We start from the raw sequence: 15338 nt of genomic DNA on the forward strand, positions 1-15338 counted from the left end.
ATTCTTTTTTTTTTTTTTGCAAATTCCTTTCAGTTTACATCAGTTTTACTACTACTGGATCTTACTGGTATGTGTTGCTGTATGCTGTAAAAACAATATCCCGAAGGAGACCTTCAGAGGGATCAATAAAGTTGATCTATCTATCTCCAATATGCCATATTTCTTCTGCAGTTGCGCTATATAACCACCAGAGGCTGCTGTCACAATTAAAATACCACCGACTGTATCCCTTCCAGCCCTTCAAGCGGTTGAAATGAGATATTTATTATTGTAGACCCACTTTAAATATGTACTAAAATATAGCCAATATAACAGATGAATCACAGAATGTACATCACTAACCATGCTCATGAAGTTTTTTATCTGATGCACAAAATATGTCACCTTACATTGTCACTTGGTGTGTGATTTATACTCTGAGCCCAAGAAAATAAGGGTCTTTATCTGTTGGTTCCACCTAGAGATCATTTGGAACAGCAAGCTCTGTGCGGCTTCATATCAGACAAAGGTTTTTATTAAAATAAAAAGTTCAGTTATTTTCTCATTTCCTTGAGGTCAATTCTCTCGTTGTCATGTGTCTGCAAGGTCGTCATCGGAGCTGCACCCGCTCTGCTGCTTAACCCTCTGGAAAACCCTGCGTCGTGTCTGGGCACTGAGGTCAAGCAGGTCGAAAGAATCGGAGGAGAAGAGGCTGTCCTCGCTCACTGCACTGGAAGGTCGGCTGTGTTGGGGGTTCGAGGCTTGCAGGAACTGGTGCAGGGCATCTGGGAATACTGGGGTCGGAAGGGGATCGACTGAAAGGTCTAAGCTGCGTGAGAATTTGCCATTTCTTTTAAGAATACCTTTTCTTCTTCTTACTGCCTCCAAGTGCATGCTTGGACTATCTTCTGCTGTTTGAAGGTCAATTCTCTCTATGTTACAGTGCACAGCACAAACCTCTGTCTCTCCTGCTCCTGAAACTCTTCCCTCCACAGAGGAGCAGCAACTAGACTCTCCTTGATAGTTCTTCAATATCCCCTTCTTGGGCATTTATTAATGTATTTTTAATTTAAATCTTTTTTTCTTTATTGCCACCACAACATTTCCCGTGTCATGTTTACAAAAGTTTCTGACCATGTTGAAACGTTGATACAGCACAAGGCTTATTTTGATGACTCCCAAAACAATCATGCAAAACATGAACCTAACAGAATCCAAATGAGATAATGTTTGGACTGGAAATGCAACTTGTGTTTGTCGAGTTTGTGGTTGCATAATAAAAAAGAGTTCTATCAAGATACGAAAAAAAGAAGACAAACACATATTTTATGCAATTATATTCCAAATTGTTAAAATATTCTCTGAGCTTTACATTATTTTCTTTTACAGTCTTTGTAGGAATACTCATTACACAAGAAATATTTTGTTGTTTTTTTAATGCAGAAAAACCACATCAAACAACTTAAAAATAAAAAAAACAGATCAAACCAGGTTTTTCAGTGTAAAAACTAAATTCCCAAGAAAGCACCCATGCACACCTGAATGAAATAAGTTAAAACTATTCTGACAGACTTATGCTTGTGCAAAACTTATGAAGAAAGAGTCAAATTTTAAGTGCAATATAATTTAATAAACAATGAAGTGACACTGAATAATAAAATCCACAAAACCCAATAATTTAAATGTAAAAAAAGGAATTATTACGTATAGTAAAAATGATTTGGTAAAATGATTTAGCTCCACAACCAGAACAATATCTCAATAGCTTATCAATATATATATTATCCATCTTTGTAACAAATGTAAAATTATTAGCTCGCACACTTAAAGAAAATAATTATATAAAAAACGTAACTTGCAACTTGGCACCTGACAAACAGATGCTTGTGCAAACCTGAGAAGAAAGGATAAAATTGAAACCAATATTTAACTTAATGTAACTCTAAACCCTTGAAACACACAAATTGAATGATACAATAATTTAGTAAAACACACCAGTCAGGTCTACAGAATAACCAGCACTTCTTCTTAATAGCCAACCAATATACTGTATATACTGTATATATATATATATATATATATATATATATATATATCTTTCCGTATTCAATCTGACATGCAACATATTTTAGATGTCTTTGTGCTTATTTAAAAAGCTTTTTCCCTCCACTTGATCAGCCAACTTTATCCTCTCCGGGTTTGTTCTCACATGATGGTTTCAGATTTGAGTCGGCTCAGGTGCAATGATGTCAGAACTCTGTTGGAAATAGATTCATTATTGTGTATTCCTATTGTAACATTTTCTCCTTTAAAGAACTGGCCAAGGTGATCACGTCTTTCAAATTCAAATTTACCCTGCCATGTATTTGCAACAAATGTTTGTAAACCTTTGACTGTTGCAGTGCCTTATGAGATTTAATGTGATAAGCATGGCACTTCTAAAGAAGTCGACTGTACCTTCGGTTTGGAGAAGTTGTGTTTGATGCACCATTGGACAAAGTGCTTCTTAGCAACCTTCATGCTGTCAGGATCTGTTTTCTTACAATAAACCCGAATGAGTTGCTCTGCAAATCTTTCAGGAAGTAGTTGAGACACCTGGAGAAAATTGGAAATTATTATCAGAAGAAATTTTAATAAAGTAAAAAAAATTGCAACAAAGGAATCATGATCTTTCCATTAAATAAAGATTTGTTTCCAATTAAAATATGACAGTCGAAAACTGCAACACAGTCAATTTTCTGGAAAAAATAAACAACTTCTTGTTAAAAGTGCAACACATTCTGAAGAGGAAGTTTGTACTCACCTGGTTTTTGTCTATCTTAAAGCCGGTGAATGGCTTGTCCTTGGAGTAGAATCGAACATTGTCGATAGGGTTCTTATCTTTCATGCCATAGTCCATGACAGACACCTGTATTAAAAGATGGTAAAACAGATATAATAATAATATTTTACAAGAAGAAACAGAAAGTGATTCATTTGGCAAGCAACAACAACAAAAAAAACAAGAAAAGGGTTTAGCTCATACACCGGATTGATGGCAAATAATAATATATTAGATTAGATATTGATCTATAACAACTTATAGTGATGCAGCTTAAAATTGTACCAGAACAACAAAGTCATCTGGTTCCAGGTTGATGTCCGAGGATTGGCTTTGAGGCTTAGACAATTCAGTCTTCCACTCTTCAATTTGGCTCTAGAACAAGAGTAATAAATCATGTTCTGTTACATTTTAGGGCAACAACAGATTCATGCATATAAAAACTGGATAAAAATTAGAGTGCAAACATACCTCAGTAACATCCACCTTCTCTTCCGGCTGAGTTTGGCCCAAACATTTGTAGAGGCGGCGGCAAACTATGTTGTGTAGAATCTCTCTCGCTTCATGGAGCTCCGGTGAGGAAGAGTGAAGGATTTGCTCAAATACATGGTCTGGAATAGTAAACATAAACCAGTTAGAGATCTGAACTCATTCCCTTGTTACCTTTACATCGATTCATTCAAAATATAAAACCAAAAAAAAAAGAAGTTTGAAGGGAAAAACTAAAAGGTACTATGACACCAAAGTGAGCATGTGTCAAGAAAGGTTTTAGCAATCCACGAAATAGATGTTAAAATATACATCATTAGGAACAAGTTGATGTATAGTTTGTGTGGTTTGGTGCGAGATTGCGGCCGAGGGTTTAAAAGATTATTTGCACAAGCGCATCCTCTGGTCCTCCTCGCTCACTTCTTCTTCTTCTTCTTCTACACCTCCGCTCACTTCGCTTCCTCCGCTCGAATCACGAAACATCACTTCGTCCGCGCTTCTCGTGCGCACCGCCTCATTAGCGTATACGCGCAGGTGTGCGCGGGGCTCTGACAGGAAGTCTTCGACGGAGATTAATGGAAGTTTAACTGATCTAATGTAAGATTTATAGTGTCATAATCGATTACAAGCTACAAGTGGAGGGGTATACAAGTTAGTGATGTTCAATATGTAAGTAATGATGAAGAACAGGCTGGAAAAGCTTTCAGTAAGCACCTCCAATGTTGACGTGCATTGTATGGAGCAGCTATTGTGGATACGGAATATGTGCTAATGGTGTACAGCGTTATATTTGTTAGTTTGCAAGTCTTCTGCAGTACAGGCATGTTTGTGGAAAGATGACTTAATTGTCTTTCTTGTAACCTGTAGAAAAGGAAAAGACATGATTAGGAATGTTTAACAAGTCAAATTGTAAATAGCTTGGTAGAGTTGGTTAGACAGTCATAAACAAAAGTATATATGTATATATTTCCATGTAATATATCTAAATGCATGTCAAATGCATAGTTGTTGTGCCATTTATTGAGTTACTTACTTAACTTATCAAGATATTCTCTTAACAGGGATTTTTACATGGGGAAATGTGTTTATATGGCCAGAAAACAGAATATAAATTATGCAAATATCTAATTGGTTATGCTAATTAGGCATACATTACGCAAATGAATTAAGACGTGCTTGATGTCAATGTGTCTAGTGTGAACATCATATGCCCAACCAATGTTCAGATTTTTATGTATTAATCCAAGCGACACAACAAATTTCGTGCTTGGCCCCATTGTTAAGGCCTTTGTTTTTGGTGACCGAAATCCCTGATTTCCAAGAAATAAAATTTGTGTAACTCCTTAAACATACACCATAGAAAGATGAAATAAAAAGCATCTTAATTAGTCAGATCTGGCCTCATCCTATGCTATAAGAATCAATGTAGGACAAAGGACAATTTTTGACCTGAACCCCCTACCTTATGCTAGGAGTAATCCTCGACACCCTCTGCATGTCACTATGGTGGCTCAGAAGGGTAATTGCAGCAACAGGCTCCTCTCCATGCAGTCTAGATCTAAATGTTTTAAGATGCCCTTTGTTCTTTCTGCCATAAGATCTAACAGATCTCTTTCTTAAACATGCACTTTTACTTTTTGCTGGCAACCTTTGAAATAAGTATTTGTTTATGTTTTGTATGCATTTATTAATGTTTGTATGGATGGATGTGTTATTGCTGCTGGACAACAGAATGTCTCCTTCAGGGGATTAATAAAGTATCGCTCTATCTAATGATCTAATGAACAAACTAACCCGTCACTTTGGTGTAGGCCTCCATGTCGTCTATGGATTCAGATAGGGAAAACATTTTTCCTCCTGAGCCTTGCACTTTGATGTGCTTATCCGCCTTCAAAAAAGCCTCAGTGATCCTGCACAAATACCATATAGTTACTTTGTGCTGAGGGATAAATCATACAAGAGGCTGCTTACATGTACTCGATTATGCATCCCACTGTGTGCTGGTAGGCTCTTCTGTGAAGGCCATTTCTTGTTTGAAACATGCCGTAAACATTTCCATCCTCCTGCTCACAAAAATAAACATATTTCAGCCATGACAATTAATCAATGATAATTTAATAAGTTTACCTTATCTCTGATGCAGATTTGTTTTTGCCCATCCACATCAATCACTCGTGCAAACTTCATAAAACGTTTGCAGTCAAAGTTGTTCTGGATGCCCAGGTGATGACAGTCTCTGAGGTGAGATGCAGCACATTATTATAGGAAGCGCTTAAAGATGGTGCCAAATGGATCCAAACCTGGCAAAGTAATCCCACTTGTCCACGTCAATGCCATTTCTCTTGTTGGCCACGATCTCATATAAGAAGGACTTGCTCTCTGGGCGACCTTTATAGGGCCACTATAGCAGCGACAGCACATTAGACATTAATTATGCCCTTTTTATTGGTGAAACAGGAATGACATAATAATCGACTTTGAAGTTTAAAATCTATGAGGAAACCAAACTATTGTGCAACACGTCTTCTTGATCACATTATGCATTACTCAATACCAAACTCACAAGCTGCCTAAAATCAAAACTATTGTCTTCACAACTCAAGAGTGACACCTACCTGACCCTGAGCTTGATTAATATTCCCAGATCCTGCTATCAGTTCTTTGATAAAGTCCAAGTCTTCAGAAAGCACCAGGCCATATTTCTCCATGACAGGCTTCAGTTTATTCTCTTTCACCAGATATTCAAACATGCTGAGGGAGGCAGTTTCATGCTGCAACACAGAGTTTTGTATTTAGGGAAGTCTCTTGGTTCAAAAGAGAAATTACTTGCTTAAAAAAAAAGAATCATTGTAACACTTCTGTATCTTATCACGCTTGTTCTTTTAACTCATGAAATAACTGTGTAGGCCTTATCGGATACAGCCACGTGCACACTGCATTTCTTTATGCATCATCACAAATCCACACTTTGTTACAACGTGCATGTATATAACCCATAATGACAGTCTGGTGGGTTTCTAATGTTAAGAAAACGGAAAAATATTAAACTCTTTAATCTCCAAGTGTACTTAAAGTTTAACAGCAACATGAACAAAAAAAGTCAAGTCCTGTGACTTTGTTCTTCCTTTGTGAGTCCGATTCTTGTTTAGGAAAGTTGAGAGTGATGTCCTTTTGTCACATGTTACAGGTACTCTCTCTACAGACTGCATTTTTCTTTAAAACGTGTAATGTATGCAGGCTTGTCATCTTCAACCTGCCATTTGCGAGATGACGTGCAAATAATCTATCTTATTTTCTAATAAGCGGTATTGTACAATTTTAATGAAATTGAAGATAGTAAAGATATGACAACTTTACTGTAATCAATCATCTAGATTTAACACACATTTCAAATAATCACTTGATAAACTAATAATCTTTCATATTTAATTTATATTAAATAATCATTGCCTCTCTTTAGAAATTCATGTGATCAGCAGGTCAGATCACATTGAGAAAGACAAAATCATCTCTCGATTGTGCCAGCTAGGCTCTCTACAAACACTATCTGATAAACAGATTCTCTCTCAAAACTTTCCACAGCTACCTAATGATACCCATAACTTAAAAAGAGAAAAAAACTATCGTTGATTTACCTTCCACCCACAGCCGGGCCGAGCTTTTGGTATGAACATCCCATCAAACATGTGAGAAAATGGCCCATGTCCTAACGGAGAAATAGACAAACTCTTTAGATCAATTTCTTTAAAATACTTGTGATCCTCAATCTTACCCAGATCATGACAGAGGCCAGCGATCTGCAAACAAAGGATGTCTCTCCTGGAGATGAGAAGTTCAGGCTGTCGTTCATTCAGAGCTTGCAAAAATTCTTCAGCCAAATGAGCCACTCTGAAAATAAAATCATTTTGAGTATAAAGTGAGAATCCTTTGATCATAATCAGATGCATTAAGCCATAAACGAATGATTACCCAATGGAGTGTTCAAACCGGTTGTGTGAAGCTCCAGGATAGACAAAATAGGTTCCTCCCAACTGCTTGATGTTTCGTAGTCTTTGGAACTGTGGTGTGTCGATGATTTTAACAAGAAGTGGGTGCAGTGCAAGATGCCCATGAATTGAATCATTAAAGACCTGAACAAAAAAAAGGGACTGAGAGTAAACGGCAGCACTTGAACAACTAGAATGCAGTGGAGATACAGTTTATTTTATTATTTCACAAATTACAAAGCTTTGTTGCCCTTTAGTGGCAAAGAAACATTAGCTTTGAGACAGCAGCAGGGCTGATCTAAACAGAAGGTCGTGCACTGACTAACTCCTAATCCTGATCTGTAACACAAACAATGTCATTCAAATGTATTATCAGGTAAATACATATTTCACTGTCATTCAACATAAATGTACAACACTTTTCTAGTAATAAGGAATACAGAGCTTCTTATTCTACAACTTATTTTTTTTCAGTCGACTTTGAAACAAATAGGTAATTTAAAAACAAATACTTTAATGAGTATATACTGTATATATATGATGAATAACAAGTTTAGATTTTCCTCGTTTACGTTTACTTGGCTGTTTTAAATCTGCCCCAGAGTAAGAAACACCTTTGCCTACAGGCAAGACGATAGACTATAGTTCAAACACAAACCTTATATTCAATTATACAAAATGCTTCATTGCTATGCAAAAGTTGGACACAAAATGAAAATGTTCTGTAACACAAGCAATGTAATTTAGATGTATAATCAGGTAAATACATATTTCACTGTCATTCAACATAAATGTATAACACCTTGGTAATACGATGTAAGAACAGGTTCTTTCTCTGAATGAAGGAATTTCTTGTGGACGAAGTAAAAATGAGACTTGAGTCTGGAATCAGCGATATTAGTGAATTGATAAAAAAGTAGATTACAAGAATCTCTGGTACAAAAATCGAAGTTTCGGACACATTCTCTCAGGATTTATTTTCCCCAATATAAATATTTATTGCTTTTATTGAACAAAAGACAATGAATTATCTCTTGTCTTTTCTACACAACCGTTGAATCATTTAACAATAATAATTAACATAATAAATAAAGGTTCCTGTTATAAATGGTTGGTTGACCGGGAGGGATTTTCCACCGTCGTTTTCTTGGCTTTTACAGCTTCGTCATATCGACACGGAGGTCAGGATGAGACGCGCAGCAGCGATCGCTCGCCGAAACTCCGACGTCATCTATGTTTGATCAACGTTCCTCTCATTGAAGAGTGTGACGACACATCAGCGCTGCCGTCTGCCCAGACCTTAGCGAGTGGTGGTCAGATCTTTTAATTTCTTCTTTTTAATACGGCTTTTACAACACAGTTGAACGTGAGTGACAGCTGTAACCCATGTGACCGCTGATGTTCTATTCAAAGGATCCGCTCTGCTCCGCCGTCAGTGACGTCAGAGCTTCAAGTGTGTCTTTTGAATGCTCGCTCCATTACAAATAAATCTTTTTCTCTGAATGATCTATTTTGGACTTATTATGTCTGTCTTGGCAGAGAGAGTAAGAGTTTATTCATCTAAACAAACTCTGTCTAGTAGGGAGCGGTCTCCTAGTGAACTTGCCTCTCTGGTCGTGGGGGTGGTCTTGCTAGAGAATCGTTCTTGCAAAGTGATTCAAACACAGGAATTCATTTCTTTTGAGTCTCAGATGATCTTGGTTGGTTTTACAAGACCTTTCTACCGTCCGCCTGGTCCTGTGGCGGTTTTCTTGAAAGACTTTAGTGACTTCTTATCTTCCATTATTCAAATGGAATCTGTTCCTATTCTTGGAGACTTTAATCTTCATGTTGATGATGTCACATCTTGCTCTGCTAAAGAACTTTTAACTTTAACAGAATCCTTTAATTTTGAGCAACATGTTTCTGAACCCACTCTTCAAAAAGGCCACATTTAAGACTTGGCCTGGACATTTCTAATGTATCTGTACATGATGTCCATCTGAGTGATCATTCTCTTGTCTTGTTTAACCTGAACTTCATCCCTGAAGCCCTTAAAGGTGAGGTCTCAGAGGCGTGTCATCTCAGCCGATACTGCAGACCGTTTTTCTGCTATGTTTGACCCTCTTTTCTTCAATGACTGCCTTAACGAGGACAGTTTGATTCACTGTTTCACTACTCATTGTGTTGAAATACTGGATCAAGTGGCACCTGTTAATTGGAGCTTGAAAATTCTGCCCTTGGACAAATGAAGATCTTCTGAGTCTGAAGAGACTTTGTCGAAAGACTGAGCGTCTCTGCAAGTCCACTAAACTTAAGTTGCACAGACCTCACCTCAGGGAATGGATGTCTTCATACAATGAGATGGTGGAAACTTCCAGATATGATTACATCAGGAAACTGGTAGCAGCTAATAAAAAGAAATTCAATTGATCAAAGAGAAAATCTCCCCTGTATCTCTGGGTGATATTTCTGCACTGTTGAACAATATTTAACCCTCCTCTTGCTCGTCCGACATCCTTCCTTGTAGGCTATTTATCTAAGTGTTTGATGTAATTGGAGCATGGGTTACTAACATTCATTTAAACATGCCATTGTGGAGCCTCTGCTCAAAAAAACCGGCTTAGACCCGACTGACCTCAGTAATTTCAGGCCTATGCTCCCTTTCTTGTCCAAGATCTGAGAAGGTGATGTCTAAGCAGCGGTCTTTGTTCCCGGATCAGAGCGACATCCATGAGAAGTTTCAGTCTGGCTTCCGCAAACATCACTTTATGGAGACAGCCTTACTGAAAGTGTCCAGTGACATCATGAAGGCGGCTGATTCGGGTCAATACGCGGTTCTGGTTCTCTTGGATCTGTACTCAGCCTTTGACACAGTTGATCACCAGATCCTGCTGAGAAGACTGAAGGATGAAGTGGGACTGTGTGGGACTGTGTTGCAACAGTTTGTTTTCATGTCTTAACAAGAAGGAGCTGTCTCGCCTGCAATTGATTCAGAACTCTGCATCGAGAATTCTGACCCACTCTAGTAGAAAAACTTACATTTCTACGATCCTTAAATCTCTTCACTGGCTGCCAGTTTCTTTCAGGATCAACTTTACAATTCTGGTTCTTACTTTCAGATCTATTCATGGTCAAGCTCCTCCTTACATCAGTGATCCGATCCAGACTTACACCCCAGCTTGGGCTCTTAGGTCTGTGGATCAAAATCTGGTGATGGTTCCTCGCACATGGTTCAGAACCAGAGGAGAGGGGAGGGCGCACGTACATGCTGGGACGCCACAGAAACTCTGGCAGACCTGTGCCTCAATTCTATTTACGAACCTATTTCAGGATTTAAACGGAGCCTGACTCTCTTTGTATTTATCTTTAATATTGACTTAAAAATGCTTACATTTTTTAATATTGAATTTAAAAGGCTAAGAATTAAAAAATATTGAATAATTGAAATTAAAATATGACATATTGAATAATTGAAATTAAAATATGACATATTGAATAATTGAAATTAAAATATGACATATTGAATAATTGAAATTAAAATATGACATTACATGACATGAAATTATTTCAACCTTTCAATATTTGATAAAATTAAATCAACCATTCAATATTCTGATGGAACTGATATACTTCACACTCTCAATCTCTTTCGCCTCCTTACATACTGTTTTAAAGACCAGTCTTTTCATACCCAGATATCAAATTAGTAGAAAAATTAAAATATAAGATATTATAAAGAGATCAAGGAATACAGAGCTGCTTATTTTTGTTTTTGCAGTTTATCTTTATATAGTGAATAACGAGTTTAGATTTTCCTTGTTTGACTTGGCCATATTAAATCTAGAGTGAGAAACACCTTTGCCTACAGGCAAGATGATAGACCATAGTTTAATTATACAAAAGGGTTTCATTGCTATGCAAACGTTGGTCAAAATTCAACCTGAAATAAGATTAGTTTTGGAGAAGCAATCGAATTATCAAGTGAATTAACTGATCCTAATACAGTGCTGATTCTGAGCACATGGTGGATAGTTTTTCGATCCGCAGGCGATATTTTGTTTATACATGAAAAGTAATTGTGCAACATAATCTTTGAGTGACGTACTTTTTTATTCATAGAATGACAAAAAAATACCTTGTTGCATTGCACGTCCAGCTGCCAGAGCTTTCGTATACTATGAAGGATCCTGAGGCGATCACCAATGGTTCTAAAATAAGAGCAAACACCAATTCCATATGATGAGGTTGAGAGGTCACATACATTTACAGTACATGTGTATACTTACTTTATGCCAAGTTTCTCCAACTCAGGCTCACCGATGTATCTGAGCCCCACTCCTGTGATCTTCTGCTCTGTGACACAAGCACAAAGAAAGACTAATGTTCCAGGGCATGCGTGGATCATACGAGTAAACTGAAGAACTTATAAGTCACTCACCTCGAAAGAAGTCTAACCATTTTCCGAGACCCTCTCCTTGCATGTATTCACACACCTCCTGAACACCCCATTGTGTGTAGTCGGGCAGTGACAGTTTCTTATCCGGTGTTACCAAATTTTTAATTTCGATGCCCGCGCTCTCTGACGATCGTTTCCGAGTCGCCATCTCGACTGAAAAAAACAATATTTAAAACAACTCTATGACTTCGTTACAAAGCAAAGTTGTCTGATGGAAGATACTCGCTGCTCTCTTGCCGACGTTTAAATACCCAGGTTTTCTGTTAGTATCAAGGGCGGGCCCAAATGCATGACGTCATAAACTTGTTTCTAAATTCTGCTGAACCAACAAACTGCAAGTAAATGTAAACAGTTTTGCATTAAAATCCCAGAAACACTTTTCATTCTAATTGTTTACCTGTTGAGTTTCAATCACATCATTTCACAAACAAAACCCCCATCAAAGTCTAATCATTAAAATAATTAGAAATACAAAGATCAATGTATGATTATTAAAAAGTCAGTTAAAATTATATTTGTTTTCAAACGTGCGTTGTCAACACTAGCCATTTTTTGTGGTGTCAGTACAGAATAAAAGAATGAATAAAGACAACTCACAAAATAAGCAATAGAAAAAAACGAACCAAGCACTAAGATAGCAATTCTGTCTTTTAGACTTCGTTTTTTTTTTTTTATCTCTATTGAAATGTGATTTTGGAAATGCACTTCAATTTTGTGAAATTCTTTTAAAATTGAACTTCAAGGCTGTAGTCGTTGTTGTTTTCCTCCGCTTATCCGAAGTTGGGTCACTCTCCCCAGCTATGTCAATCTTTTACAGCAGGACCTAAAGCGTTCCCACGCCAGTCAAAAGACTCTCCTGGCCAGCGAGGCGTCCAGGAGGCATCCTGATCAGATGCACAAGTCAACTCATTGAACTCTACTTTGAGACTCCCCTGGAGATCCCTATCTCTGAAAGTGAAAGTACAGCCACCTTGTTGAGGGAACTCATTTCTGATACTTGTACCTCCCATTTTGTTCTTTTGAAAATTACCTACCAATTGTGACTATAGTGAGATTGAATGGTATTGTAGTAGTTTTTATATTCCTTATAAAAAGGTTTATTTTAAGAACATCCTAGTTCTGGTAGATTTAACTTTAAAATTGCATCTAGGTAAGATTTACCTGAAGAAAAGGGACACCACCCTTGTTTTATAGTGCAAGAGAAACTATTACATTTACGTGGATAATAATCAATTAATTGGCCTAATTAATTAACTACGAAACACTAGTTTTAATCAATCTCATTTAACTGAAGTTTACTACTTTTTGTCGTGATTATCTGTTCTTTACTGAGTAGGAGGCTCTTAAATTGACCGTTAATTACACCAGAATAGAGATGCTGTTATGTCTCATGTGTCTTTCTTGGTGTTTCCTGTTTTTATTTTGAAACCTGCTCCCTTCTGTGTCTGTGAGTTTCCTTTCCGGTCCCTCCCCCTGCTGATTGTTATTGTCTCCACCTGTCTTGTGTTCTGCAGCTGCCAGTGATTGCTGGCAGCCTTCATATTCTGCTCACTCTCCCTCTGTCTTTGTCGGTTCGTCACACATGTTGTCCCGTGTTCGTCTAGTTCGTGTTTCACGTTTTAGACTCCCTATTCGAGATTGTTTCGCCTTCCCGGTGTTGACCCTGGTACGTCTTCTCGTTTTTCTGCCTGCCTGTGCCCTTGACCTGTTTTTCTGGATATCGTACCTGTCGGATGTATTTCTCCTGGACTACCTGTGATGATCCCTCTGCCTGCTGCCAATAAATCTGTCAAGTTTGACAATCAGACACTTTCTGCGCCTGGGTTTCCTTCCGCACCCTGACAGAAGGAACCGACCAACAATGAACCCAGCAGAAAGTTCCTCCCCCGAGTCCGGTGCGACTTACCGTGAGCAGGTCGCGAGTAATGCTTCTTCCCTCGCCAAGCTGAGGTACGGCATGGGGGCAATGACCGCCCGGCACGTCTCCCAGCAGCAGACACTGGGCCATCAAGTGGCCACCATGGCGGCACATATCCAAGCACTGGGTGAACAGATGGAGGCGCTCTCCAACCAGTTCCGGCCCCCCGGGCCTGCCCTCGCTGCCGGGACTTCCACGACACCGGCTACCCCACCACCGCTGCCCGGTGAGTCAGACACTGCCGCTGCCATCGCTGCACCATCCACCAGCGCACTCAACCGCCCGTCCCTTTTCTCCAGTGACTCCCGTAAAGTGAGTGGATTCCTCGTTAAGTGCAGCCTGCACTTTGAACTGAACTCTGCTGCTTTCCCGACCGAACGCACCAGAGTAGCATATATCATTTCTCTGTTGTGCGGACGAGCGGAAGCCTGGGCCACGGCTGAGTGGAAACGGCGGTCGGCCATCTGTGACTCTGTGGAGGAGTTCACCACGGCCCTGGAGCGCATTTTTCAGCGCGGCCCTCTGGGTCGAGAGTCAGCTCGATCTCTCCTCCGCCTGCGCCATGGGGCACAGCACGTGTCGGACTTCGCCATCCAGTTCCGCATCATGGCAGCGGAGAGCAACTGGCCCGACTCCACGCTCGCTGAGGTCTTCATCGAGGCCCTCGCTCCCCGGATCCGGGTTCACCTCATCCCGCTGTCGCTGCCAGGGACCCTGGACGAGATGATCGAGCTGGTCACCCGCATCGAGATTCGTAAACGCGTCGAGGAGTCCTGGGGTCGGACACCCCTTCTGCCATCCAGCGGTTCCACTCTGCCCATGCATCGCGCCGCCGTCTGCCACGTGCAGTCTGAGGACATGGAGGGACACCATGCCAGGAACTGTCCGGTAAAGGAGAGGAGGGTTAGGACGGGTCCGGCACCACCATCTCCTCATCCCTCACGTCCCGCCATTTCTGTGACTCTGAGCCGGTACGGTCACACCTGGTCCATACCCGCGTTCATCGATTCAGGAGCGGACAGCAACTTCGTCTCAGCGGCGCTGGTGAGTCAACACGACATTCCTCTCCAGCCGCTGCCACGTCCCATCCCGGTCTAAGCTCTCGACAGTCACGTCCTGAGCCGAGTGGAGCAGCGCACCCTACCGCTCTGTCTCTCTTTTGCTGATGGCCATGTCGAGGAGATCCAGCTCCTCGTCCTGGACTGCTCACCGCACCCCCTCATCTTGGGTCTCCACTGGCTCCAGCAACACCAGCCACGGATCCAGTGGTCTCCTCTCTCGGTGGCCGGGTGGGGGTTGGGTTGTGACCAGCAGTGTTTCACCTCTCTTTCTCTCTGTTCTGCCCGTAGGCTCTCCTCTCCTTCCAGCGTGCCTAACCTCGTCGCCGATATCTCCTGCGTTCCACGTGAGTACCATGACCTGAGGGAGGTTTTTTCTAAGACTCGTGCCGTAAGTCTACCTCCTCATCGGCCTTATGATTGCGCGATTGAACTCTTACCCGGTGCTGAGCCGCAACGAGGGCGCTTGTACTCCCTCTCTCTCCTCATTGGCGACAGGCATCATTCGTCACTCTTCTTCCCCGGCTGGCGCAGGTTTTTTCTTTGTAGGCAAGAAGGACAGGTCCCTCAGACCATGTATTGATTACCGCTCGCTTAATAACATCACTATTAAGAACCGCTATCCCCTCCCGCTTATGTCATCTGCGTT

At 40.2% G+C, this 15338-nt stretch overlaps 1 protein-coding gene across 3 annotated transcripts; it reads right to left on the minus strand.

Moving 5' to 3' along the window:
* Positions 1 to 549: 549 nt before the first annotated feature.
* Positions 550 to 11940, minus strand: LOC148059788 (deoxynucleoside triphosphate triphosphohydrolase SAMHD1-like). Of its 3 annotated transcripts, none has more exons than XM_087780677.1 (16): positions 11696 to 11939; positions 11544 to 11610; positions 11393 to 11465; positions 7259 to 7419; positions 7062 to 7177; positions 6925 to 6995; positions 5905 to 6060; positions 5590 to 5690; positions 5417 to 5525; positions 5261 to 5352; positions 5084 to 5199; positions 3272 to 3411; positions 3086 to 3175; positions 2783 to 2887; positions 2437 to 2574; positions 550 to 2236 (listed from the first exon to the last, which is right to left on the minus strand). In XM_087780677.1, exons 1-16 carry the CDS (start codon positions 11859 to 11861, stop codon positions 2198 to 2200), a joined length of 1740 nt encoding a protein of 579 aa, XP_087636803.1. In that variant the 5' UTR covers positions 11862 to 11939; the 3' UTR covers positions 550 to 2197. The 3 variants fall into 3 exon arrangements, with proteins under 3 accessions (XP_087636803.1, XP_087636804.1, XP_087636805.1); XM_087780678.1 differs by having other exon boundaries at positions 7277 to 7419; positions 11696 to 11936; XM_087780679.1 differs by lacking the exon at positions 3086 to 3175 and having other exon boundaries at positions 11696 to 11940.
* Between the last annotated feature and the right edge of the window lie 3398 nt (positions 11941 to 15338).

The sequence above is a fragment of the Callionymus lyra genome, chromosome 19 (assembly GCF_982586985.1).
Source record: "Callionymus lyra chromosome 19, fCalLyr1.hap1.1, whole genome shotgun sequence".
NCBI classification, from domain to species: domain Eukaryota; kingdom Metazoa; phylum Chordata; class Actinopteri; order Syngnathiformes; family Callionymidae; genus Callionymus; species Callionymus lyra.